The following is a 26,638-nucleotide window of genomic DNA, read 5'->3' as shown; positions in this document are numbered from 1 at the left end:
TGTATTTAGTGCGGTTTAACAGTCTCTCTCTGTGTAAAAAAAGTGCATTGGATTCTAGTGACTAAAATTATGTGGCATTGTCTGAGGGCGGGATGTAACCTTGGAGATGAAAGCTTGTATCACCGCAAGCAATGAAAACACAACTGGAAAAGGGAAAAGCAAAAAAACCACTGACACCGTCTGGATATCTTCACCACCCTGCGCTTGCTGTAGTCGACGCTTCTTCTTCCAAACCAAGGCCAAGACACAAGTGTTGTCCTACATCACACCATTTTCTCTTGTATTGAAGTCTAAGCAACATTTAACACCACCCCTTCCTCCTCCTCCTCTTCACACTACGCTGTTATTTTTTGTCTTAAATCCAGCCAAACTGACCCATGCACTCTGGGAAAATGGAAAATAAATACATGTGCCTGCCAGTGCTCTAACAGAGTCAGTGTGTGCCTATCAATGTGATGCCGAGCAGAGCTGCATGTTACTCTGTGTTTTGGTAACCACACTAGGAGGAAGAGTAATAAGCAGTAAGTAGCTGTAAAGTGGCAGGAAATGTAAACATCAGCACAGTTTTCATTCAGACAACAGAGACTTTACAAAGATACAGATGTCAAACAGGTACCTTCAGAATCTGTAACAGCAATTCCACTTCCAGAATGATTTTTTTTTTTCTTATTGTGATATTATTGCATTTGTTTTTAGTGACTCTGATGAATAACTGCACAAGGAATTCTAATGCATTTGTGCAAATTAATCTCTTGAATTAAATTATTCTTCCATTAAAACACATATATTTGCAGCCAAATGAAAATATTTTAGCACCAAAAAGACAAATACAGTCACCATTATCCAGTTATTATTATTAGTGTATTAAAACAATATTAGGGGACACAAAATGATTTAAATAACCCAGGAAGTGTCTGTCACAGCAAAACAGTAAAATTGTATTTATTCTAAATTGTCATTTTGTGATTAAATTATCCAATACTTTTAATATTCCTTGAACTATAAGTGGTTGCTATTGTTGTCTAATAGACAAAAACTCAAAATATAATTTACAACAAGAAAAGCAGCAATTTCTCATTAATAACACAAGGAGTCATGTGGTTTTCAGCCTGTTTTTAAGTGCTAACAATGTGTATATAAACACATGATTAAAAATCAAATGTAAAAAGACATTTTGCTTAATATGTACAACTTTTTTTTTGTAATTTTTCCAACCAGATGTTTCTGTTTAAGGACAGGAGGGCTCCCTCTGCTGGTGAGGAAGAGAACCTGCACAGATAGAAAAAGGTGATATGGAAAGATGAGATATTAACTACATAATGACTTTGCCGGGAAAAGGTATATTTTGACTTCTTTTTCTATCTACAGTGACAATTCCTAATATCCCCAGACTCTTTGTCTACTCTCCCTCTTACATTCCCCTACTACCCGCCCCCCAAATTGTAACATAAGGGTGAAATTCCCACCACCTTTCCAGTAAAGAAATAAACTTTAATGGCATATTACACTAACAGCGCAGTGGAATAGGTTTGCCCCCACCCACAAGCCCCCTTTCTGCTGCCTCCTCTTGTAACTTTAATCTTGTGTTTCAAACAGAAATTTCGCCTGATGCAGCAACACGGCAGTTGCCATGGTAACGTCTCTGTTTCCCCTCCTCTCCAGGGTGTGTTTATGACAGGTCTTGAATTTTTTTCTTGCGTGCTGGTATGAAGAAGGAGGCTCATAGCACGCCATGCCCTCCCCTGCTCCTTCTTATGTGAGAATAGCTGCCAAATTGTGTTCAGATGGAGCAATACATGAGAGGGCAGTGCCAAGAGTCATTTGCAATAAATGCTCCCAAAACGTCCTCTGTATTACTTACCAAATATCAGATCCACCATGATAGCACCCTTAATCAACCTCAACACTGGAAAGTGGAAGGAGAGGAAGGGACGGGGGGGTTACTGCCAGCTTTAAGTATGCTTTTAGTCGCCGAAGTTACGATTGAACCCTCCAAATCTTTTTTTTTTTTTTTTCTCTCCTAAAGAAAAATTATCCTTGCATGCAATGGAGCACTAAATGGAAGAGCCCTTGGGACTGAACACTTAATACAGTAAATGGAACCAAGAGACAAGCACAGAGAAGTTCCTCCGTCTTTTGGAAGCAATTCAAAACATCTCACCAGTGGCTACATTACTGGAGACACAGGAGCAGAAGCACTTTGAGCGGGGGATGGCCCACTGTTACAGTCCAATTAATTTGTGTAGATAGTGCAGACATGATTTATAGTTTATTTTTTGGTGTGCTGTGCTGACAAACGAGCTTTCAGACGCCTCCGGCACGCAATAGATAAAGCATGGAGCTCAAGCACATCATGAAAGGCTTCTGAGGTCTGAAGGGCCCGGCTGCCGACTAAAGGGTCCCGTGGACGGCCCTTTCTCCTTCGCTCACGCCTAAATAAAGACGTCCTTCAAAAGCGGCAGACCCCTTTCAGCGGTTTCAGGTCAGATTTTGAAAGTACGAGTTGATGTAGTTATGAAAACTTCAAGGACCATTAAGAAATTCTTGAGATATTATGGACCTTTTCTTTTCAGACGGTGAAGTGGCCGTCACAGGCTGCAGCTGCACTTCTGACTCATGGGACGAGCTCTGCACTTTGGACTTTGGCAGATGAAAGTGGAGCTGAAACAGTCAGTCAAGGAATCCAATGATGAAATAATCAACTATTTGGTGAAAAAATCAAGTAGAAAAACAAAAACTGCTCACATTTATAAATAATAGCAGATTTTAGCATTAATATGATTTAGCTCTATCTGTCAAGATCATCCAGTTTTTCACTTTTACATCACTAATTCCTAACCCAGTACAGCACTTCTCTTCATTCTTTCCAAGTATTTGATAAGATAAATATTTTTTTTAGCACAAATATTAACATAACCTAATTCTAGCCTTTTCAGATTCCCCCCCTTTGCTCATCTTTTATACTTAAGACTCCAATAACCAGGGTTCCTACAGGTTTCTACAAGTTAATTTTTTTTTAAAAACTACTCAGAACAGAATTTAATGCCCATTTCACGGCCATACTGGCAAAAATTTGTGACTCCTAGAATTTACAACACCTTGATTCCCACTGTTCAGAATAATTTCTCACCAGGGCCTGCAAAGTTAGTGATAGTTGGTTCCTAATTTCAATAAAAATTGTCAGATTGGAACAGGTAGAACTGAGTCGACTAACGTTATTTTCTTTGCAGCTTGGACACATTTAAACACAGCACAGCGAACGCGTCTATGGTAACATAACTTATGACTTACCATGTCAAATTTAATACCTTGTAAAAACTTTTTAAATTTATTGACTGCAGATTTATAAATTAAAAATTTTGAAGGCTTTTTGAGACCCTGCAGGAACCCTGAATAACAAATCCAAATCAACTGTTTTGTGTATAAAATGATGCGTCCAATTTTCCAGACTCCAATGTGACATATTCCCATCCAAGGGAAGAAAAGGCTCGAAAAGTGACTAAAATGACCCATTGTCAATGCGGTCGTTTATGCAAAGACAATAAAGCCTTTATGTTCATGTTACATGTGTTGTATGAAAACAAGAAAACCATGGCTTTGTGTTGGGCAGATCAAATGAATTATGGATAGTTTTTATCCCTAGAGAGTTGATTCACCCTCTAACAGATGTAAACAGTTTGATGTTTGCAGAACAGACCAGTTTGTAAAAGAAACCAACCAGGCAGAATAATCGTTAGGAAAACTCAGCTCTCCACACTTCTGACATAAAGCAAACAGTCAATTTGAGTCTGCGTTTCAGGGATATTCCTACATTTTTAAGTGTATTTGTTGCGGTTTTAGATGACGGGCATCAGTCCAGATCTCAAATCAACTGTGAAACTATTTAAAAACTGCAGAAGAATGAAAAAAAAAGCTCTTTAAGAGTCAACGCCACCACCCCTCCCTCCTGCCTGTCGCTGGCTATTTCTATAACTCTCGTATGAAATGCTTCTGACGTTAAACACCTGTTAACTTTTATGCCTTATGAGAGGAGTGGCTGAATGGGAGAGCATTATATTCAGTGCCAGTCGGCCTGGCCAAATCCCCAGTAGAGGAAAGACCACTCCCAGTGCAGAGTGGCAGCGGTGGGACTGAGTGAGCCCCCTCATCCCAGCAGCGACGCTGAACAGCGGCCTACGAGGATCCCCCCCGCTCTAAGCCAACAGCCCCACGACTCCAGCTGACAGCTGCGTGAAACCACCACCTCTCCACAGCAGCCTGCCGCAAACTGCTACCCACCAGCAGACCTGCTTAAGAGGAAAAGTAGGGAGATACGAGGGCTTTGAGGCATTTATGTTGTTGGTGTCTTGTATCTAAGAGTTTCCTGTAATGTAGAAGCGCTGAAGTGCATCCAGACAGAATCTAAAACCAGCACCGCCAGTCGTACAGGGTCTGAAACTGAACTTAAATACTGGAACTGCATCATGGTTTAACTTGGATTAGATTATTATTAATGTAGTTTGTTGGAGCAAAAGAAAAAGTCACATCCCAGTTCTGCTAAAAACTGAAAACATGCTCAATAAATCATTAAATTTAATGAGGAATTACTTAAAATGATCAACTATTATTAACCTAGAAACACTGTGGTTGCCTTTAAAAGTATTTTACAAAGTGTTGCTGTTTTACATAATCGTTGACCTGAGGGTTATACATGTCAGATGTAAGTGGTATGAACACTACAGTGGTGGAAAAAAGTTTTTGGACACCCCATGCATTGTGAGATATTGCATTAAAATCCCTCTCAAGTCATTTAACTCAAGTATCGTTTCATTCTCCAAACCCACACACTACCTTCTGCACGAACTCTGTTCTGTCGACGTCAAAACTGGATGTTTCAACAAGATAATGAAACATCCATGATATGTTGAAACTGTCAAGAATTTAGTTTCATTTTTTCTTAACAATAAACAATAAAATAATTTGCTTTTCTTTGTGTCTGTCCAATGCAGCCACAACTTTTGAAACAAAGATTTTTCCACAAATATTTCACGGTAATATTTGAGATTTTGTAAAATTTTAAGGGTGTCCGAAAACTTTTCCACTACTGTATGTTATTTTGAACTGTCTCTCATTCTCTTAACTTTCTTTAACTTCTTTTACCGTTTTCCATTTATAAGGCTCCCACTAAGATTATTTTCATCGTCTATAAAATGTCAGAAAATGAGAAAAAGATCAGTGTTTCCCAGAGTCCAAGATGATCCTTAAATGTGTTGTTTGATCCAGAGCTCAAAAATATTGTTTGCTGTTACAGTAGAAAAAATATCGAAATAAAGAAACAGGAATATGAGAATTTAATTTTTACTTTTAAAAAATATTCAGATTGATGAACCACTTATCAACATAGTGTTGATTAATTTAATAGCTAATCACTGCAGCTCAAATATATTAGCTGATACAGATTTTACATGTGAAATAGCTTTTTTTTTACATTGAACTCCTCATGATTGGATTTGTCTCTCAAACTGACCCTCCTCAGTAAAATATAAAAAATAAAATCCAAGTATCTGTCATGTTTTATATTATTCCACGTGTTGACTTTCTACCTCCTTTCCTCAGAGTCTGGACAGAAAGACCTTCAATTATACTAAATATAAAACTCCTAAAAGCAGGTCAGAATTTATGCAGTTGCAGTAAAAGCGACAGATTTAGATAGTTATGTTATGTTGTCGTGTTCTACCTCATTCTTCATGTGCAGTCCCTGCTGAGTTGAATGTGGTTCAGCAACTAAGCACCTCATACATAAAATCTGCTGCCTGTAAATCAATCTAATGCACCTCAAACTCCACAGAAAAATCATTTTGGATTACAATGAAAATGGCTCCAATAAAAAACTACGGCTCGAGCCCGTCCAATGGCATCGGTGACTGAAAGGATCGCTGTTTGTCTGCCAGACGTGGTGGCTCAATGAAAGCTGATCCAAACTTTTAAATGAGAGGTGTTGGGCTAATATTTTAAGGCTTGGATTGCAGCACCAGGAAATACCTGAGAGGTGCACCTTTAAGCAATCAAACCCAGAAATCCGCAGGAATGGTTGGAAAACTCTGGCTTTTTGTGTTAAGGCTTCTCCGTGCTGTCGGCTCGTAAGTTCAGGTGCAGCGATTAAGGCCTCCTAACGTGTAAATGATGGTGGAATATTTCATTTTTAGTTTGTCAGTTTTATCCTCCATTAGCAGGCAGGAATGTCCTCTCCTCTTCTGCGCTCTGAAGTGGCTGGCTAATGTCTTTGGCTATTTACACATTACAGACAGCACATCCATTTGGGAAACAGGAGATAATGTTTGAGACATAATAGGGGTAAATAACTAAAATCTTCAGATTCTGTTCTGGGCGATGCGTCATTCTTTCATAAACACAGATTTCAGCCCTTACAAACAGAAGGTAAATTAAAGTGGGAAACGAAATGTATAAAAGTGTCAAGTTATCCATTTTCTAGACATTAAACTACACATGGTTTTGAAGGTTTTAAATTCTGCTCCTAATTTATCAACCCATGTCAAACCAAACCAGATTCCATTAGTGTCCAATAATCCAGCAAATGCATAAATTCATAGTGAAAAAACAGTAAAAACAGGACGCAGTATTAAGAATATTTGCATTTATGGAACAAATGTCTTTCCACTGACAGATGGATAACAAAGTTTAAGTAATTTACAGACATTAACTCTAAAAAAAGAACTATATTATCTTAGTTTAGACTATAAAAACAGCACAGTACATCATAAGGAAAGACGCTGCTCATGTGCTCACCAATACTGCTATTTGACAAAAGGGTACATTTAAAGTATTAAAAACAAAAATGTAAAAAACAAAAACAAAAAAAAACAAGGTATGGAGGTAAATGCCTCTTTTCATTCACAGAATGAATACCGAATCTTAAAATCTACAATGAAACCGAAACGCTTCACTGTGACTCCTATGTACAAGTGTGTCAATTTACAAATCAGAAACAGCAGAACATCTGAAGGAGTATCAGGGGTGAAACAGTCTCTAGAGCACCGAGATACGATACAGTAACCTTTGACTGACTGGCAGCTAATTTGAGTTCACCCTCTTTATCTAAAAGCACGACTCCACCACACATTAGTCCTTTGATTGACCTGAAATCCTCTGTTCACCGGGCATTACTGCAAAAATGAAGGAATGATGAAGTCTGATTTGAACCATATGGGCGTAGTGCAGTAGAAGGTATTCCGAGGGATTCCTGCTCAGATCCTCAAGTTTAGATTCAACTTAAGTGTATAACACTATCCAGAGCTTTCCAATATTTCCAGTCAATGAAGCAGAAACGACTCTACATGCTAACTTAACTTTGGAGGCTTTTTGACCTCTGACAATTATAATGTGGGCTTCTCACTTGAATATGAAGTGCAGAAAAAACAGTGTTGGAGCAAACCGCTGCTCCACTGTCAGAGATTTTTAACGTTTGCCTCTCTTGGAAGGGGGCTCCTCTGATTTCTGTCCTCCCCGCGTCCGCACCGCAGGGGGGCTGGCCTCCCGTTTACGGCCCCCCTTCCCCGCTGCTGCCTGGCCCCTCGTCCCGCTGCAGGAGGGAAACAAGGAGCAAGTGTCAGCCTGTCTTCAAGTGTCATATTTAAGTGCTGTAAAAACTTGTCTTTGTTAATTCAAGAGTTAACAACCAGCATTTATGGATTAGATGTAAATGCACAAAAACTGGAATTTGACATGTGTACATGGACCGGAGTTAGAGGAAATGTATGCAGGAGGCCGATTTCAAAGAGGCATAGAGCTGCTAAAGTCAAAAACTGTGTCTGTAGAGGCTCTAATGTAAAACACAACTACATAAAGTATGAAGGTAAAACAGTAAACTAGTTGAAACCTGTCACTGTGACACTCAGGGGTGGGTGGAGACACACTTTAAAGGAGTGATATTTGGGTTTTTTTAATGGAATTAGGCATTTTAAAACATTCCCCTGTGGTGTACATAAACTGTAAATGCTATGCTTGGGTCTGAATTCTTCATTAATTCAACTCCACAGGTCCATCTTCAACCCTATTTCTGAGTAATGACATCAGAAAGGTCGTTTTGAGCGCTGGCCCTTTAAATGCAAATGAGTCATTTCAGGCCCCACCCCCTCCAGGTTGTTGACCGTGCTGCTCTGTCCCGGTTAGCCACTTGTATTCATTAATACAACCAACAACTGAACATTTTAGATAATCTGCTCAAGGTTTGGACATATTTTCAGTATGGACTACAACCGCTGCTGCTGATAAACAATTATGGCGTACTCGGGGAAATGCTCGTCGGAAGTCTTGACCTTATATGTGCAAATGTCATGACGAGTTATAAAACGTAACAAATGTTATAAAACGTAACAAATCAATCAATTAAAAGGGGTCGCAGAAATCCACTTGATTTTTGCCAAAATGAACATAAAGATAGCTTTGCAGCACCTGGAGGGTTCAAATACACAAATAAACACATAGACTAATAAAAGTGGGTTTAGCAAAATATGACCCCTTTAATGATCTGTAGGTTCATCTCTGTATTTTCTGCCACTAGGTGTCTCTGATTTATAAGAATAGCAGTTGATGTAAGCAACCACACATTGCAAATCCACTACTTCTGTTATTACCTTTTACAGTAAAAGACCTAAAAATATACATTGTCGCTAAACTCAGTAAGAACGTACAGGTTTATTCATATCGCAATTAGGGATGTACTGTATGTTCACCTGTCACTTCATTCAGCAAAAGAACCTTAAATCTTATCTTAAACAAATGGAACTTCACACCAAATGACATGAACAGTAAGGGTTAATAAATTACACATTTTACTGTTTGATATAACATAAGAAACTATATAACACAAGGATGGCTGTTTTTAGATATTTTTGTTCAGAAATACTGTATATTCAAGGACTGACAATAAAGTAACACAGCTCTTACACCATAAATTAATAAAATAACTTACATATTTAAATGTTTCTATTTAGACAAATATAGAAATACTAATACAGTAACAGTCTCTATAAACTAATGTGTATGTTTTGCTTGTGCTGTTTTTTTCACTTAAACTGCACTGTATTTTACAAGTGCACTAAATACATTGACTCTCTCATACAAAACTTAAGAAGCTAATTGAAATTAAATCAGATTAGGCCTCGTTTACACGTAGGTTTGGATCAGATAAACATTACAGATTTATGCTTCTAGTGACTGAACACTCCATAGGTCATCTTTAATGTATTTTGTATTCATGGTTAATCTGCAACAGCATACCTGACATGTGATATAAGAGCAGAGAATATGCATCTCTTAAAAGTTTTTGCATTTAACTTGACTATTAATAGTTATTTATTGTCAAAGTCTGTAGATAAAGACAAACTAGAGTCATATCATTAAGTTACTGAGTTAAATAACAGGGTTCCAAAGTGTAACTCCAGATGTTTGACATGCCTTCTGCTCAAACACTTTTGGCAGTGCAGGGATTTATTTTTATTTTGGGAGCTAATCATTTAAAAACAGTTTGAAATTCCGGGAAAAATGCTAAAATGTTCTCTTCCACTGAGCAACAACCCAGAAGTCGATTTTGGTCAGATTCCCCTTTAGGCTTGTTCGTTCTGCTGTACCTCAAAGAGACAAACTCACCGTGTGCCAGCTGCGGTCTCCTCTTTACCGTTCTGTCGACTTGCCCGGGTGGAAGGTTTACTTGGCTTGTTTCTAAGAGCAATAAAAACAAATCTGTAACTACAGTTGTTGCTTTAGTGCTAAATCTTCTCCCGTTTGATTTAATAGGATGTGACAGTGATGATGCCTACTGGGTGTAAACATTCAGCACTAAATCATTCAGAGGCTCATTCATCATCACTGCATTTAGATGACTTCACCTGTTCAGAGGATGAGACGACGGGCCTCACACACTAAGTGTACACACAGAGTTAACGTTAACTCTGCCGGCAAACAGTGGAAGAACTTTTATGGCATTCATCCATATTCATGTTCTTCTTACTTACTCTTGGGTAAGATTGAAATTTGTGCTGTAGATTCACAAAAAACCAACCTGCGTTTTATGCTTGGAAATTTTAATCACAGTTAAAAAACATGTTAGTATGTGTGAATTCAATTATTATTATTATTATTATTATTATTATTATTATTATTATTATTATTATTATTATTATTATTATTAACAAAGAAATAGTATGTGATACAGGGTTTTTGCTTTGGTTTTCATAGAAGTATGCCCCTTTTCCTTTGTCAGTATCAGCTTGACTCACATCAGCACGACTTTTGTGCCCTTTCTACCGCGTCAGAACGGGGACCAGATCTGATACTATTTTTAGTCGTACTTTTGCTGAGGTACTAAGTGGGCTGAGTGTGGATTGGTCAAGTCAGAATTGTTGTTGCATCATTATGTCATGATGTAGGACACTGAACCAAGGGGAAAAGCCACAGATTTCAAGTACAAACAACTGTATTCTAACCCTGTTTCTACTCTTGTTTCTAATTCTTCTGCAAGATAGTTTTCTATTACTGGAGAAAAAAATACATAAATATAAATAAATTAGTGCGTTGACCCGTGGAGAGCCATGAGTTCTAGATGTGGTAGTTTTTATGCTGTTGTGTATTCATGCATGCTGTACCGCATTTGTCCAGCAGTCACCACCAAAGTGTTCTGGGCATAGCAACATGATTGTAAGGATATTATATTCCAAAATTACTAATATCTCCCAAAATACTGGTCCTATCAACTCGCCATTTTTGCTAGTCTGTTCCTTGACCAAAAATACAAAACTATGCCAAACTGCAGCGGTCAGCTCTTTCTGGATTTTGTGTGAATCCCCGGACACACAAACACTCACACACACACAGAGGCCACTTGGCTTTTATAATATAGATAAATATATATATAGCTATATCAGCAGTCTCACCAAGTTTAGATCCTTGGTTATGTTTCATTGTTTAATTAATTTGTAATTAATTGCATTGTAGAAAATAGCATTTTTAATCACCATATATGTCATTAGAGCTAGAAATAGTACCCTAATTAATTCTGATGTTCTCTACATTAATTTTCCATGAATTTGTCTTAGATAATGTATCTAAGCTTTATAATGGATAACCCTTTATGTTATGTGTATCTACTTTCAGTTCTTTATTCTGCACACACAGCTCTTTTTGTACTGGTGGTCTCCTTGCCATGCTTTGCACCTTTCAGGACTCTTGACCCCACTGCTTTTTTTTTCCTGAAGTTTTATTACGTTTTTTTTCTTAATATTATGTTTAATCTTTTGCTTTCTTTTCTCGATATGTCCAAGTTCACCATTACCTGTCAAATTCAGTGGCTTGTTTACTCTGCTACCTTTAGTTTAATAGTCATTTAGTTGTGTTTGCAAGCGGTCTGTCACCAGTCCAATTTAAGACAAACCGTACAAACAGTATGTTTCCTGAATCACACATTGGATTTTTGCATTTTTTGTACAGCGCCTTGTTCAGCTGTTGTTTTGAAGGTGCTTTATAAATGCATTTGCATCTGCATTTTCTTCTTTCTGTTTTGTACAATAACAAATATAATAGAAAACATTCATGCAAGAGGCCCAGTGTCTCCTGTTGATAGTACTGTGAGTCGGTATGTGTGTGTTGTTTTGCTTTGAATCATGTGAAGGTGTGAAGAACTGATATTGCAGTGTGACACGTGAGTCTTCAGATTATAATTGCTCATATTTGTTGATCTGGATAATTACCTTTCTGCCTCTAAACGAGATGCTAAACGTGTCGTGGCTCTGGTCGCAGTTCCTTTTTCCTCTTCCTCACCATCATCATCCTCCTCTTCATTTTGCTCAGTTTCTTTATCTTCTGCCTTTTTGTCCTTTTTATCTGTTAAGAATCGAACAGATGGTCATAGTGGTGTTTGATATTATATTTACTTAAAACGCCTTTTACTATCAATTAGATTTAACAGTGTTTAGCTACTGTATATTAATCTGTTAGATTTACAACCAGTACAAAAGCTGAAATATTTTACCTGAATCCTCTGTGGCGGTGGCTGTCTTTGAGGGTCTTCCCCTCCGAGCAGGTTTTTTTGTTGTTCCCTGGTCTTCCTCCTGCTGCTCCTCATCAGCCTGGAAATTTCATTTAAACACAATAAAACTCTTTTAACTGAAAAGTTTCTAAATTGAGCTTTCTTCTGCAAACATTAAAGCTGTATCTATATCTGTATCTGTACAGATATACATACAGCTTCAAATCAGCCATCAAAATCTGTGTGAAAGCAGAGACAAAAAGCTATATTCTTAGTTAACGTCAACCTACATCGTCTTGTTTTTTCTCACTGCTGCTCTCCTCTTTGACGTCCTCTTTATCCTCTGACTTATTCACTGAAGGTGAAGGGACTAGAAGAAAACAATCAAGCTGTGAAGATCAAGTAAACTGCAAAAGTGAACCACTACCTGGCCACATAAAGACTGTGTAATCTACATAAGAGTGTTTCAAGAGTGTTCAGACTCACCGCTGTCTTTGTCAGGAATCTGTTCAGTTATTTCCTGTGTGTTATCCTGCTTTGGCTCCTCTTCAGCAGGCGTTTCCTGAAAACAAAGGAAACAAACATTTATATACACATCAAGAAAACAAACGAGGAACCAACAGCCAGTACTACAAGTAACATTTTAATCTACAAAGAGAAAAAAACCCACCTCTGCAGATTCTTCCATTTCCTCTGACCACTTCCTCTTGACTGAAGGTTTACCTGGACCCGAAAATGAATTGTTGAAATGTGAGGAAAACTCATTTTATTGATAAGATTACATATCAGTATAATGATGTGTATGTTATTGATATTAAAAGGGTCATATTTTGCTTTTTTTTTTTTTAATGGAATTATGCATTTTAAAACATTTCCCTGTGGTCTACATAAACTGTAAATGCTATGCTTGGGTCTGAATTCTTCATTAATTCAACTCCACAGGTCCATCTTCAACCCTATTTCTGAGTAATGACTCCAGAAAGGTTGTTTTAAGCACTGGCCCTTTAAATGCACATGAGCCACTTCACACCCCACCCCCTCCAGGTTGTTGGCTGTGCTGCTCTGTCCTGTTCACCCACTTGTGTTCATTAATACAACCAACGACTGAACATTTTAGATAATTGGCTTGAAGTCTGGATATATTTTCAGTATGGACTACAACCACTGCTGCTGACAAACAATTATGGCGTACTCGGAGAAATGTTCATTGGAGGTCTTGACCTTATATGTGCAAATGTCATGATGTAACTAGTTATAGACGTAGAAAATTAAGAAGGAATTAAAACAGGTTGTAGAAATCAACTTGATTTTCGCCAAAATAAATATAAAAATAGCTTTGCAGCACCTAAAGGGTTCAAATTCAAACTTTTTGAACTATTAGGGTCCAAATACACAAATAAATAAACCAAAGACTAATAAAAGTGGGTTTAGCAAAATATGACTCCTTTAAGTCTCTAAAGCTCATTGAATAGCTGCCAACATGTCAAATATCATTGTCAAGTAATTTTTTTCCCCTATTATATGGGATTTTAACAGTCAAAACAATCTGGCTAATTCATTACTTTACATTTAAGGACCCTCCTTTTTTATATTCATATTGCAGCAGTCTCACCAAGTTGAAATCCTTGGATACGTTTCATTGTTTAATTCATTTGTAATTTATTGCATTAATAATAATGGGTTAACTTCTTGGTTAATGGTTCAGTATCTAAAGTACCAAAATGATTAAATTCAAGTCTTTGCAGATATCTAACAGCACAAAACAAGTTAAAATGAATTAAGTGAAAAAAGATTCACTCACAAGCATCTGCTGTCTCTTTGGAGTCTGAGCTTCCTGCACCTTCAGTATCCTGTGCAGCAGAGGGCGACAGACCAACCGGTTCACTTTCTTCTCCAGTTTTCTACAATTTAGAATAATACCACACAACAATCCAAAATATGAGGTGCAGCTGATGTTCTCCATGTAAAAGTACTAAAAATATTTCACTCGTCATATTAAAAAAATTAAGTTAAATGTCAACCCTTGGTATAAATGCAGAACATACCTCTTTCTTTTTCTCTGTCAGTTTACCACATGATGTTGTCTCCTCTTTATCTTTGTTTTCATCTTTATTCTGATTATCTGAATAAAATAATTTGTTTAATGCATTTCTCTTCATGGTTGTGATGGTGTAAAGTACAATATCCAACTATCTAACAGTGATATAAGACTTATTGAATGAATAAAAGCTTCAATACCTCTATTAATTACATTAGTGACCATTACTACATGTGTTAAATCAACAAAGTCAACATTTTACCATCAGTGGTGTCCTTCGTTGCAGCTCCTGAACGTCGTCCCCTGCGGATTGGAGTTTCCTCCACCTTCTCTGATTCTCCAGGTTCCTTCTCTACCTCTTCAGTAGTTCGTGATGATCGTCCCCTGCGTGGTGTTTTGACCTCCACAGCCTTCTCCTGATCAGCCTCCTGTATCTGTAAAACAGTTTGTCAATAAGTAATAGTCTATTTTTACCACATTGTTTTAAACACACAAAGTACTTTCTGCTGTAATGGGGTCTCACAATCAAATCAATAAAAGACACCATAGTGGATGACATTGACTTTGTGGTGTGAGATTATAAGAGATGTTTTCAGCACCAACTGAAAACTAAATAATGGTGGTGTTTTATATGTATGTTCTTATTTTAGTGTTTTATGTATGGGTTTGGTACTGATTCTTATTGTGTTTTATGTATATTTTTAGTTTGGATGTATGGCTGTAATGTCTATTTTGTGTAACTTCTGCTGCTGTCTTAGCCAGGACACTCTTGAAAAAGAGATTTTTAATCTCAATGAGGTTTTTTCTGGTTAAATAAAGGTTATAATATTAAAGAATTATAATTGATTTCAAATTATGTTTAATGATGCATATTCACATTACATAATTAAATTCTAAAGAAAGAGCAACAAAATTTAACCTAACTAAAGGGGATGTGAGTTCACCGATTGTTGGCCAAATAAAACATATTATTAAACGGAATACGATTACAGATTTCTCTTCATTTCAGTTACTGGAACCATTTGATGTTACAGAGACCTACTTGATTTTAATATGAAAATATTGCATATTCAGAAAATGAATGAATGAATGAATCAATTAATTAATTAATATTGCATATTATAGCACTAAACATGTAAAAGTAATAATGTCTACAGAAAACACTCACCATATGAAGAGGTGAAATATTACTAAACAGAGTGAACAGGCAACTACTCTGTTAGTGCATTAGATTATTTACCTCTGCAGGTTGCTCTTGACTTTCTTTTCCATCGCCTATTTAAAAAATGAACAAAAACACAATTAGATTATTTCTTATGATTGTTAAAATTGTGTCAAAACTGAACATCAGTCCAAATTTAGAATAATACGCATTAACCACATTACTTCTACTCGCCTGATTCTGAAACCTTCTGAGTGGACAGTTTTCGTTTACGTCTTCCTCTTCCCCCACTCTTCTCTTCCTGGATAACAGATACAGAAGGTTAATATCTGATCCCACACTAATTAAGAATCTGAATCTCACACAGTTGACACAGTATTCAAAAATTACTTTTTCTGACAAGTCTGAGCCTTTCTCGTCCTCCTGGCTATCAGTACTGGAGACATTACCTGTAAACAGAAAAGCATTCAGTCACCCTATTCCAAATCCATTTCACAACCACATATTGGAAAAAATGTATGAATCCAGAGGAGAGAAAATGAGAATCACACAACTTACTTATCCGTTTGATTAATTTGGACTGATGTTCAGGTGCTGAGTGTTTGACCTCCTCCGTCTTCTGCAAAGTGTCAGAGTACATCTGAACATAAATGACAGTCATACGTGGATCAAGACACATAAAGTGTGTTGTGAGAAAAAACACAACAGGCAAATGGGATCAGATAAAAAAATGAGAAGAGGTTTTGCAGATTCATACACAAAAAAAATATAAATGAGTATGATCACATGGCACTTACAGTTTGTGGATTGCTTTGCTCTGTTATGACATTTTCCTCATCTTGTTTCTCATTTTCACCTAAAGAAGAAAGGAGGTGTTACTATTTTTACTAAAAAATTAACTCAAGTAATGTGAAGCCGTAGTACTTTATAGTGTTTTGGAATCACTGGACAAAAATTCCAGGATTACCTTTCAGCCTAGTAGAATTCAAATGATCAGTGAAGAGGTGTTTTCAGACCAGGTAGGAATTAAAATACATGACTGACAGCTGTAACTTCCAATCACTGTTATGATTCAGTCAGAGACATGTTTCTACTGCCCTACCTCTTGGTTCGACATGGAAGTGTTGGAAAGTGGATTCTCTTTTTTCCATTTATCTTTATATTTAATATTTTTAATTTCAACTGATAAGACAGCTGCAGAAGAAAGGTGTGTATTTCCAAATTCTGGCATTTTTTTTACTTCTGATTTCAGCTCCTGCAGCAGCTTTTACGTGTCCACTACATAAAAGACTTGAAAATCTCTTTGTATCTTAGGTAAATTCATAGATAATAGAAATAACAGAAAACACTTACTTTCCTTTAAGTCCATCTTGGCCTGATTGTCCTCATGGATCACTTCTTCTGCCTATTGTTAAAAATTATGTCAAAACACATATGGAAGTGTAACAAAAAATATTTCTGTGCATTAGTGCAATATTAACTGTATCTCACCTCGGGGCTTGTCTTTGTATTTGCAACACTGGTCTCTGTTTGCTCTAAAATAAGATATAAAATAAAATGAATTAGAAGTTTGTATTTGCACCATGTTTTATGTTGAGATGCTCTTGTTTTAGTCGATGCAATTGCCCTTTATTTTCACTGCTTAAATTACTGAGGATTAAATCTTTACTAAACCGCCTTTTGGTTTCTTTTTTTGTTAATGTAATGTTTATTGTAAATAAAGCCTCTAACAACAAAATCATCTTGTTATTTTCTCTAAGAATATGTTCAAGTCTGCACCTTCAGTGGGAATGTCTGATGCTTCAATGGGAAATGACTCAGAAATAGCAGGTGTTGAGTTTTCCTCTGCGTTTCCTCTGATATCTTCCATTTCAGATACTACAACATCTGCAGCTGAAATATTTTAGACAGTAAATCAGCACCATAGGGTCTTTCATTAAACTGTAACTGTCACTTCATACTTGAAATCCCAATAGGTAGACATTAGCTGTTAAGATCACAACAAGAAATTTAAAAAAAATAAAGCTTGATGAATGACAGCAACATTTACCTTCTGTTGTAACGTTCTCAACAACCTTTGGCCTCCTGTCTTCCTCATGTAAAGGAGCCTGACATTCACTGGAGGCAGCGTTATCGTCCTATAAAAAAAGAGAAAAGAGCATATTTTATGTTGAGTAGCAATAATAGAAATAGTTGCATCTATTGCCTTGTAATATGTCAACCTGTTAGAGGCCTTGGGATTCATCACTCAAGTCAAAATACTTTTAAAAACTCCTGCATGAAAAATCCTTATGATCAGTCAAATCCAGTTAAAGTAACAATAAGATATTGTATCGATATATTCTTATTCACAACTTCATTAGATTATTAATATTGAAGCATCAGTCACAGAAAGTTAGTTTCTGCTGGAGGTACAGTTAGTGTTAACTATTTTCATTCAGGTTTATAAACAGAGACAAGACATAAATCTGAGGGCTCATCACATGATTAATGGAAGCAGAAAGAAGAACAAACTTCTGACACACAATCTGTTATAAGTGTTTGGATCCTTTCTCTAATCTCAAATTTTTGGTGACAGATTTAAACATTTGTTGTAATGACTCAACAATAAAGGTTTAGTGGGAAACATCTGTTTGGTGAAGCTATTGACAACTCAAACATTTAACTACATACTACTTTTTGCAAGACATCTGAAATCAAAAACTGAATACCTCTTTAATCTTGAATATTAAATTGTATTTTAAACCCTTAATATATTATCTACTATGTAAAATCTCCATCTTATGCGAAGCTCTCATATAATTTTAATTAAAAGTACAATATTCAAGTCCAAGTATCTCAAAAATGTACTGACATACAGAACAGAGCTTGAGTAAATGTACATAGTTACTCTCCACCTCTGAAAGCATGTGGGATCTTTTTTTTACCTGTGGAGCAAGTGATGTAGAACTTTCAACATTTGGTTCATCCACTTCTCCCTTTTCAGACACATCTATAAAAGATAAGAGGAGACCTTTTGACTCAAACCTTTCTCACATTCATAAGTAGCTAGCAATTAATATTCTGCTACTTTTTCTATTTACCTGCATTGTTGTTTTTTTCATCAACAAGCTCTGGCGTTTCTCGTGACATGACGTGTGAGGTTGACTCAGGGTTTGCATCTGTGTTCACATTCATGGTTGGATGTTGGACTTCTTCAGCAGTCGTGCTCATCTCCATTGGTTGAGTGACAGCTGGTTCTTCACCGGTAACGTGGGTGATTAGGCTGGAAGACACTGTGCTGTCAGGATCCATGGAAAGCAGAGTCAGAGCTGCCTCCTTCATCTTCATATCTGCGTCCTGTAGCGTCATCTCAGCAGTGGTGTCTTCTCGGCCGCTCACCTGCGGGAGTCTGGCGTCTTCTGATGTGCACACATCCATCAGAGTCAGCAGGGCATCAGCTTCTGCGGGTACAGCTGGCATCTCGCTGAGCTGCGACTCTGTTTCACCCTCAGGAGGTTCGGGAGTGATGTCGCTCAAAGCATCGCAAGTGTCGTCTGAGAAAGAGGTGGTGACGGTGGTGGTGACGGGGTCGGAGTCTGTGCTCGTATCTGGGAGGAGCGACTGTCTCTTCGGCAGCTCCTCCATGTCAACACTCGCTGAGGAAACTGAGGACTTTGAGGATTTCTCCACCTTTTCCATTTTGTCTTCTCTGGACGCTTTCTGCTCATCTTGACTGTCATCTTTCTTTTCTGGGACTTTATCCTTCTTGTCCGTCTTCTTTTTTGCGCTCTTCTCAGATTTTTCATGAGGTGCTTCTTCTTTCCGCTGTTCCTTTGCATTTCCATCTTTCTTCTTCTCCTTCACCATCTCAGCTTTGCCAGTGGGTGCACCTTTAGCGTCCAAACACTTCTTGTCCATCTTTGACACTGCTGGAGCCTTCGTCTCCTCTTTGGATTTGGATTTTGTTTTTTCCATTTTTCCTTTCTCTGATGCCTTGACCCTTTTTGGATCCTTCTCAGATTCACAGCTGGATTTGTTTGGTTTCTGGGTGTCATCAACTTTGGTCTTGTCTCTTTCACTATCTTTATTATCCGGTTTAGATTTGGGTTTTTCCTCAGTGTGGCTCTTTGATCTTTTCAAGAGTTCCTTGGAGTGTTTATCTTTCTTTTTGTTGCCATCTGAACCTGGTTCCAAGTCAGACCGATCCTCAGAGGAGCCTGCAGAGTCTGGGCGGAGCAGCTGCTTAAAATCAGTTTTAGCAGAACTTTTGTCTCCTTTAGCCTTTTCCTTTTCTTTAATCTTATCCTTATCTTTTTCCTTTTCCCTACTTTTGTCCTTTTCTGCTTTGCCAGCATCCACAGATGGAGGCTTCACTTTCTTCACAGTGACATCTTTAGGAACCACATCATCAGCAACAGTTTGTGAGACAGATGGCTTTGCCTCTCTTGTAGTTTCCATTTTCTTCTCACTTTTGATCTTGGGCTTCTTCTCACCTTTCTCCTCAGACGAGACTTTAACAGCGACCCCTTCCTTCTGCTGAGAGTTATCTCCTTGATGCTCAGATTTCTTCTCCTGTTTCTGTTTGAGCTTAATTCGTTCATCTGACAAACTACGCTCTTTGTCTTTGCGATCTTTAGAGTGAAGCTCTTTGCTCTTCAAACGATCAAACTTTCCAGAGCGTTGCTTGAGGGCTTCTTGGGAACCTTGTTCTAAATCCAAGATGAAGGAGTGTGTCCGGGCTTTGTCAGGCAGCTTTTTGGCATCAGAAGAATCCTCAGAGATGCTCCCACTCCTCCTCCTGTGTCTCTCATCAGATGGTGCCGATTCTGACATGTTTCTTATCAACCTATGCTGTGGAATCTTTGAGGCTGACGACTTCACTTCCTGATTTTGAAACAATTAGCAAAACACAACTGTTGTTACAATTTACCAATCCAACAATCCTGATACTTATCACAAAAGTTGTTTTATAAATACAACTTACAGCCTTCTTAATTCCGTCTCCTGTATCTCCTTTCTTCTTGCTGGAAACATCTCCCTCTTTCCTGAGGAGAGGATTCATGTTGTAATAAAAACCATCAAAACATTACTCTGTTCAGCAGCAGCCACACAAATTCATGCTGAATATTTAGGGACATACCTAGAGTCTAACTTCCTCTTCCTGTTGAGAGCCATCTTCTTCTCCAGAACTTTCCTTTCTTTTCGAGCCTCTTTGGCTCTAGGGCCCTCAAGTTCAGCTGAATCCCCACTCTTCTGTTTTTTCTTGTCTGTGAATGGAATCATAACCGTTAAAGGTAATAAACAGCAATTTCAAAATACTTGTTAAAAGGTTGCTTAAGTTTTAACACTCCGTAAACCCCAAATCTGGTGGAAACAGTTCATCCAAATAATACAAATGAAACAGGTTAGAAATGACAATGATGGTTCTAAGAGACACAGCCGTCACAGTTGATGGGGCTTGTTGTATGTACAGCTGATATATTTGTGAAACCATATTGCACAATAACTTACTAGAGGTAATAGTTATTTCAATGTTTGATATATAAGAGAACCATAAAAAGAGATAAAGGAAAGTGCCAAAATCATGAAAGACAGAAATACCATGTTCTTCAGTTTGTGCTGCTTTCTGTTTGCGCTTCTCTTCCATTCGCTCTCTGTTCTGCTGTCTCTTCAGCAACCTTTCCTCTTTATCCTTTGCCTAAGACATAGAGAACAGAATATTGATCATCCACATGTAAAATACATAAAATCGTATGCTCATAATGTAACTCCTATATAACTAACCGCAGATCTCCGCCGTTCCTCCACAGTGATTTCATCATCTGAGTCGCTATAGTAACGGGAGTAGAGGAAGGGCTTATGGACGTAGGCTTTTCGGCGAGGCTTTCGCTCTTTGTCGTCTTCTCCATCTTCACCGGCTTGTCTCTTTTCTGCTTTTTCTCCTTGCTCTGTTGACAAAGAAAACATTCAAAAACAGAAATAAAATTAAACACCAAGAGTGCAGCTAAATTTTAATAATCTGTGTTACTATAGTGTCTATTGCTTTGTGGTGTAGTGTTCAAATTTTGTTAAAAAATGAAACAAGAAAGCAAAGATGAGACCATCTGGTGGAAGCTCCCCCTCTTCAGAAGAATCAGACAGTGGCTCCTCATCTTCAGTTTCTCCCTCGAAAGAAGAGAGGTCACTGGTGTGGACGGAGCTCACTGTGATGTCACTCAGTCCCTCCAGATCAGAGTCTTCCAAGGAATATTCTGCGGAGAGATGATACATAACTTTCCAAAGGACGTTAAGTCTCATAAAATGTTTCTGTAGTTGTAATAAGCACGACAAAGAGCAACACAGGATAAACAAAAGTCAAATAAGAGTAAAATAAGAAGCATTTAAGGGTATTTTGACATTATGGTTTGGCCAAGTGAAACCGATTTAAGATTCTTTGTATATTCCTGGACATATTGGTACAATTGTACTGCATCATATCATAGTTGTTTTTATGTAAAAAGTAACAATTATCTAAATCTGTGAGTCAAATACAGTGGAGAATAAAGTTCAATATTTACCTCTGAGATGTAGCGTAAAATTATATTGATTCTTAAAATGGAAATACTAAAACATAGTACAAAGTACCTCCATTTTCTACATAAGTACAGTACTTGTGAAAATGTACTTAGTTGTCTTCCACCGCTGGTATTTCCTGTAATTACAAGGTAACAGTGAAATTGCAGAAGACTGACCATAATGTATAGGATAGACTATATCAGTTTCTTGCAGCATAGTAATTATGTCTGAATAAGTTAAGTGCCTGTCCTTTAGTATATAAAATGTCAGCATTCCTGAAAAATGCCCATGACATTTTCTCCAACCCACACTGAAAAAACAAAAGATATTTAACTTATACAAGACAGAAAATTGTGTGTGATAAAATAGTCTAGATTATGATGTAATTTTCTATATAATCTATCAATGTATAAAAAGCAGAAGGTGCAACTTCTCACCTTCCTTTATTCTCTCTCTGGCTTTCTGCTTGGCTTGACTCGTGGATTTCTGTAACTCATCATCCTGTTTATCTTCTGATGATTTTCCAGCTGTTTTGTTAGCAGCCTTTTCTTTCTCCTCCTCAGTCTGTTCCTGAGCTCCCAACTCCTCTTCTTCCATCTTCACATCCTCTTTTAGTCCTTCTTTACCTGATTCCATGTGTTCTTGGCTGTCTTCTGTCTTCACTTCTAATCCCTGGACCTCAGATACCAGCTTTTCCTCCTCTGTCTCTTCCAGCATCTTCACATCATTGAGCTCCTCTCCCTCCTCAATGAGACTCATGTCTAGCTCACTGTCCTCCACCAGCTGCATGGGTTCCTCTGTACTTTGGCCCTTCCGTCCTTTCTCAGTGCTTGAACTAGCCCTAACACTTGCCTCCTGGTTTAGAGAGGTGATGGTGTCCAGAATGGACATGGCATCGCTGGCTGTAGTGGTGGCTGGAGCAGAGGAAGAGGCTGTAAACAAAAGAATACATGCACGTGCACATGATAAGTATCTGACCAGAAGTTTAACATTCTCTGGTACGAGTATTTATCAGAAAATCATCTTTGAACATGGCATGACTACAGTTATTGATGTTGAAGAAAACCATTTAAATTAGACGCAAACAAAACATTTTAGTAACTGAAATAAAATTTAAAATAAGGCTTTAAAAACAGTGACAACTAACAGACGGTATTGTACAAAACTAACTAAAACAAACTAAAATGACAGAAAATACTGTCTTTAGTTACAGTCTTTGTCAATTTATTTCATACATAAGCCTAGCATTTTAGGTGAGTGCATTTTGGTTAATGACAAAAATACAATGACACAAATCTTATACATTTGTCTTTTTGGATGGTTCTTCATTTGCCCAAATTGAACCTATTTAAAAATAGTATATCTTATTGAATTTTACATTTTTGCATCATACTCTTTGTGACCCTAAAACACAAACCTATAATACAAAAGAAAACACTCAAATGAACACGGGAATAATCCAAACTTTTCTGAAAACTGAAATTTTCAAACTAAACCAAAAATGAAAACAAAAAGTCAACAAAAAAAATCATTACACAAGCCAATTAAAAAATGCAAATCTATTAAAATATTTGTCATAAATAATAACTAGAAGCACTCGGAGAGCGCAGACCTCCGCCAAGGCTGATCAGTGGCCCCCCCCCCGTGGGCCCCCCCACCCCCGATCACCACCAAAATTTAATCATTTCTTCCTTATCCCATTTCCAACAAACCCTGAAAATTTCATCCAAATCTGTCCATAACTTTTTGAGTTATGTTGCACACTAACGGACAGACAAACAAACAAACAGACAAACAAACAAACCCTGGCAAAAACATAACCTCCTTGGCGGAGGTAAATATATGAAATGGTGTGCATACCCTGCTCGGGAATGCTGCTGTCTGGTTTGTCTTCGGTTGATGCTGGAGGGACGGGTGGTTCCTCGGAACAGCTGCCAGGTGACAGAAATTCACGGACCACCCTCTCCACCTGGGGCCTGAAGATATGATTGACTTTGGGATCCACAACCTGGGCCACAATCCGGTCCACTCCCTGCTCCAGCATTCCAGACCTAAGGAGAACGAGTTGGATTAACTTTAACTACAATACAACAAAGGTAAATTTTAGTTCATTTTTATCTGTACTTTTCATTTTCCTTTATGTAGTATAGTAATTAATAACTGTGCATTTGTGACTTTGTGTTATCACCAGTGTGCCACAACCAACCCCTCTGGGGAAATAAAGTTTAAATTGGTTTTAACATTCTTGTAGATAATGAGTGAGCACAGATGAAGAGCAGCAGATCATTAAGAAACATTCTTGTCAGTTTGGACTTACTGCAACACAAGCTGTCTAATGTTGTTCCTCAGCTGGTTCTTGTTCAAGTGAGGGCTCCAAGTGTGATTGGAAAGATGATTAGAGACAAAGTTGTCCACTCTTTGTTTCAGGTTCAAGTAGGCTGGCTGAAAGATAAAGAGAAAGTAAAGTGTAAGTAAGGGAAGAAATTATATCAAGCTTTTAAGAAATTTTATTGCACTTCTCAAAACAATGTTCCAAAGCACTGTATATCCTAATCCACACAAAGAACATAAAAGGAGAAAAGAGGGAGTGAAAACAATAATGAATTTAAAGAAATTTTAAATAATGAATTCATTAATTAATTAAAAAAAAAAAAAAAAAAAAAAAAAAAAACTTTCCTTAAGTTGTCATAAAAATAGAAAAGTTAAGACAAGGACGAAACTGTGAGTCATCCAAAAGTCCCTAGAAGTGCGGAGGCTCTAAAAGCAAACATTTATGCTTCCTACACCACTCTTCCTACACCACTCTTCCAATAAGATTGGTCATCAACTGTCATCTTTCAATATGTTTCTGTCATCAGGGAAGAATAAATCCATTCATGTAAAAACCTGGTCATTCAGTATATTCAGGCAGTCAGCTGACCTAATATTTTGGACATATAAGATTGCTGAACTAGACCTGACCAACTGAACCAACTCCAGCTCATAATAACACTGTTCAGACTTCTACTGTAGACACTAGGTATGGCTGGTGAATTGCTTCATCCTCCTCTCTTCTCACCTTGATGCACCCATCACTCTGGAACAGGGTCTATCTGGACTCAGACAACATGACCTTTTTCCATGGAAACACAGTCCAATCATTGCACTCCATAAAAATGTAAGCATTTTTATCAATTAGCCTCACTAATAAAGTGGTTTTCTAAAGACTACACAGCTCAACCAATCCACTAAGTTCTCCTCACATTGTGCATGAGTTAATGCTTTTTGTATGTGGAAATGCTTTTAGGCTGTAATAACAGCTTTGAGCTCCACTGTTCATTTTACATGTAAGTGATCTCTGCTCACTATCATTCCAGATTGTTTCCAACCACATGTCTACCTTGAACATTATTGTTCACCACGGTCCTTCAAGGGTTTAATAATGCACTGGAGAGCTCTTGAGCCAACTGTAGTAGTTTTAACAATCCCTTTATTTATGTACAGGGTGGGGAAGCAAAATTTACAATGAACATTTAGTTGTTTTTTCTCAGCAGGCACTTCGTCAACTGTTTTGATTCCAAACATATATTGATGTCATAATCATACCTAACACTATTATCCATACCTTTTCAGAAACTTTTGCCCATATGAGTAATCAGGAAAGCAAACGTCAAAGAGTGTGTGATTTGCTGAATGCACTCGTCACACCAAAGGAGATTTCAAAAATAGATGGAGTGTCCATAAAGACTGTTTATAATGTAAAGAAGAGAATGACTATGAGCAAAACTATTACGAGAAAGTCTGGAAGATACTATTAAAGAAGAATGGGAGAAGTTGTCACCCGAATATTTGAGGAACACTTGTGCAAGTTTCAGGAAGCATGTGAAGGCAGTTATTGAGAAAGAAGGAGGACACATAGAATAAAAACATTTTCTATTATGTAAATTTTCTTGTGGCAAATAAATTCTCATGACTTTCAATAAACTAATTGGTCATACACTGTCTTTATATCCCTGCCTCAAAATATTGTAAATTTTGCTTCCCCACCCTGTATGTATGTATGTATGTATGTATGTATGTATGTATATATGTATGTATGTTTTTTTGGTTTTTGCGCTACAACCCATCTAGCTAAAAAGGACAACTGAAGTCCAACTAGAATCTCAGAAAAGCCATTTTGCTCGTTTTGATTATCTCCTCATGATTTGTAAATTCATTTAGCTTAGATGGTGTCCAGAATGGCTTCGATGCTGTTCCTATATGTTAAAATGGAAGGACAGATGCTTTTCAAAGTAACATTAAAGTTAAATTGCCTCGTTTACGCATATTTGTAGTGGGCATGTATAACTGTTTAAAGATCACTATGCAAGTACTGTAATGAACTGAGCAGTGTTTGTGTATACAATTTACACGCATATCAATTTTACAACTAGCATACAGATAGTGCCTAAATAGTTAAACAACCCGGTGCCACTAGAGTGACAAAACTAATGTTGTAGGATCTTTAGTCTTACATAAACTCACCTTAGCAAACGTCCAACCTTAACTCTTACCCAAAACCATGACAGAATAAATGATAATAGGTACCAGTCTTGTCTAAAACCTCTTAACATACAGCTTTTTCATCATTATGCAGATGCTTTCCTTGTTACCTTTGTGTCAACGTCTGCTAGACAGTCTCTCCTGAACTGGTCAAACAGACCCTGTGTTTTCAGATGACTGACGATCATTGAGACGAGCTGCGGGTCTCCGGGTGGTAAACCTGCCATCTCTGGAGGTAGTTCGCTTAAAACCGACTACTTAAAATAGATAATACTGACAAACATAAGGGAATTTACGAACTGATTCAGCCTAATGTTGTGGTTTCTGAAGTTCGAAGTAAATTTGACCCGGAAGTAAT

The 26,638-nt window shown here is 37.5% G+C and overlaps 1 protein-coding gene and 1 long non-coding RNA gene across 3 annotated transcripts in view; one reads left to right on the top strand and one right to left on the bottom strand.

The window, feature by feature from the left end:
• Nucleotides 1–6,626, top strand: part of LOC115427214 (uncharacterized) — a 9,482-nt gene extending 2,856 nt beyond the window's left edge. The window contains exons 2-4 of one of the 2 annotated variants that reach the window (XR_003936452.1): nucleotides 1,219–1,287; nucleotides 2,027–2,482; nucleotides 2,574–6,626. This is a non-coding gene — a long non-coding RNA (uncharacterized LOC115427214). Of the gene's footprint in view, nucleotides 1–1,218; nucleotides 1,339–2,026; nucleotides 2,483–2,573 lie in introns of both variants that reach the window. The other variant, XR_003936453.1, reaches the window with a different exon arrangement.
• On the bottom strand, nucleotides 6,620–26,638 carry bod1l1 (biorientation of chromosomes in cell division 1-like 1). Its single transcript, XM_030145699.1, has 30 exons — nucleotides 26,391–26,638; nucleotides 24,077–24,201; nucleotides 23,620–23,810; nucleotides 22,197–22,691; nucleotides 21,306–21,455; nucleotides 20,989–21,152; nucleotides 20,806–20,902; nucleotides 20,345–20,471; nucleotides 20,189–20,249; nucleotides 18,306–20,088; nucleotides 18,150–18,214; nucleotides 17,273–17,360; nucleotides 17,002–17,115; nucleotides 16,714–16,757; nucleotides 16,576–16,627; nucleotides 16,020–16,078; nucleotides 15,781–15,862; nucleotides 15,613–15,671; nucleotides 15,457–15,523; nucleotides 15,301–15,335; nucleotides 14,323–14,494; nucleotides 14,068–14,144; nucleotides 13,824–13,923; nucleotides 12,693–12,745; nucleotides 12,509–12,584; nucleotides 12,313–12,392; nucleotides 12,026–12,122; nucleotides 11,745–11,877; nucleotides 9,649–9,720; nucleotides 6,620–7,579 (listed from the first exon to the last, which is right to left on the bottom strand). The coding sequence occupies exons 1-30, from the start codon at nucleotides 26,505–26,507 to the stop codon at nucleotides 7,456–7,458; spliced, it is 4,959 nt and encodes a 1,652-aa protein (XP_030001559.1). The 5' UTR covers nucleotides 26,508–26,638; the 3' UTR covers nucleotides 6,620–7,455.

This window comes from Sphaeramia orbicularis, chromosome 10 (genome assembly GCF_902148855.1).
Source record: "Sphaeramia orbicularis chromosome 10, fSphaOr1.1, whole genome shotgun sequence".
Classification (NCBI taxonomy): Eukaryota; Metazoa; Chordata; class Actinopteri; order Kurtiformes; family Apogonidae; genus Sphaeramia; species Sphaeramia orbicularis.
This window is presented reverse-complemented; position numbering and strand designations above follow the sequence as displayed.

What these genes read in the sequence shown, in the direction of transcription:
- bod1l1 (XM_030145699.1), bottom strand. Translation starts at nt 26,507, where the DNA reads ATGGCAGGTTTACCACCCGGAGACCCGCAGCTCGTCTCAATGATCGTC. An exon ending in TGAGAACGTTACAACAGAAG is followed by an intron (nt 17,116 to 17,272) that starts GTAAATGTTGCT and finishes AAAATATTTCAG; the next exon opens with CTGCAGATGTTGTAGTATCT. An exon ending in CAAATTAATCAAACGGATAA is followed by an intron (nt 15,672 to 15,780) that starts GTAAGTTGTGTG and finishes TTCTGTTTACAG; the next exon opens with GTAATGTCTCCAGTACTGAT.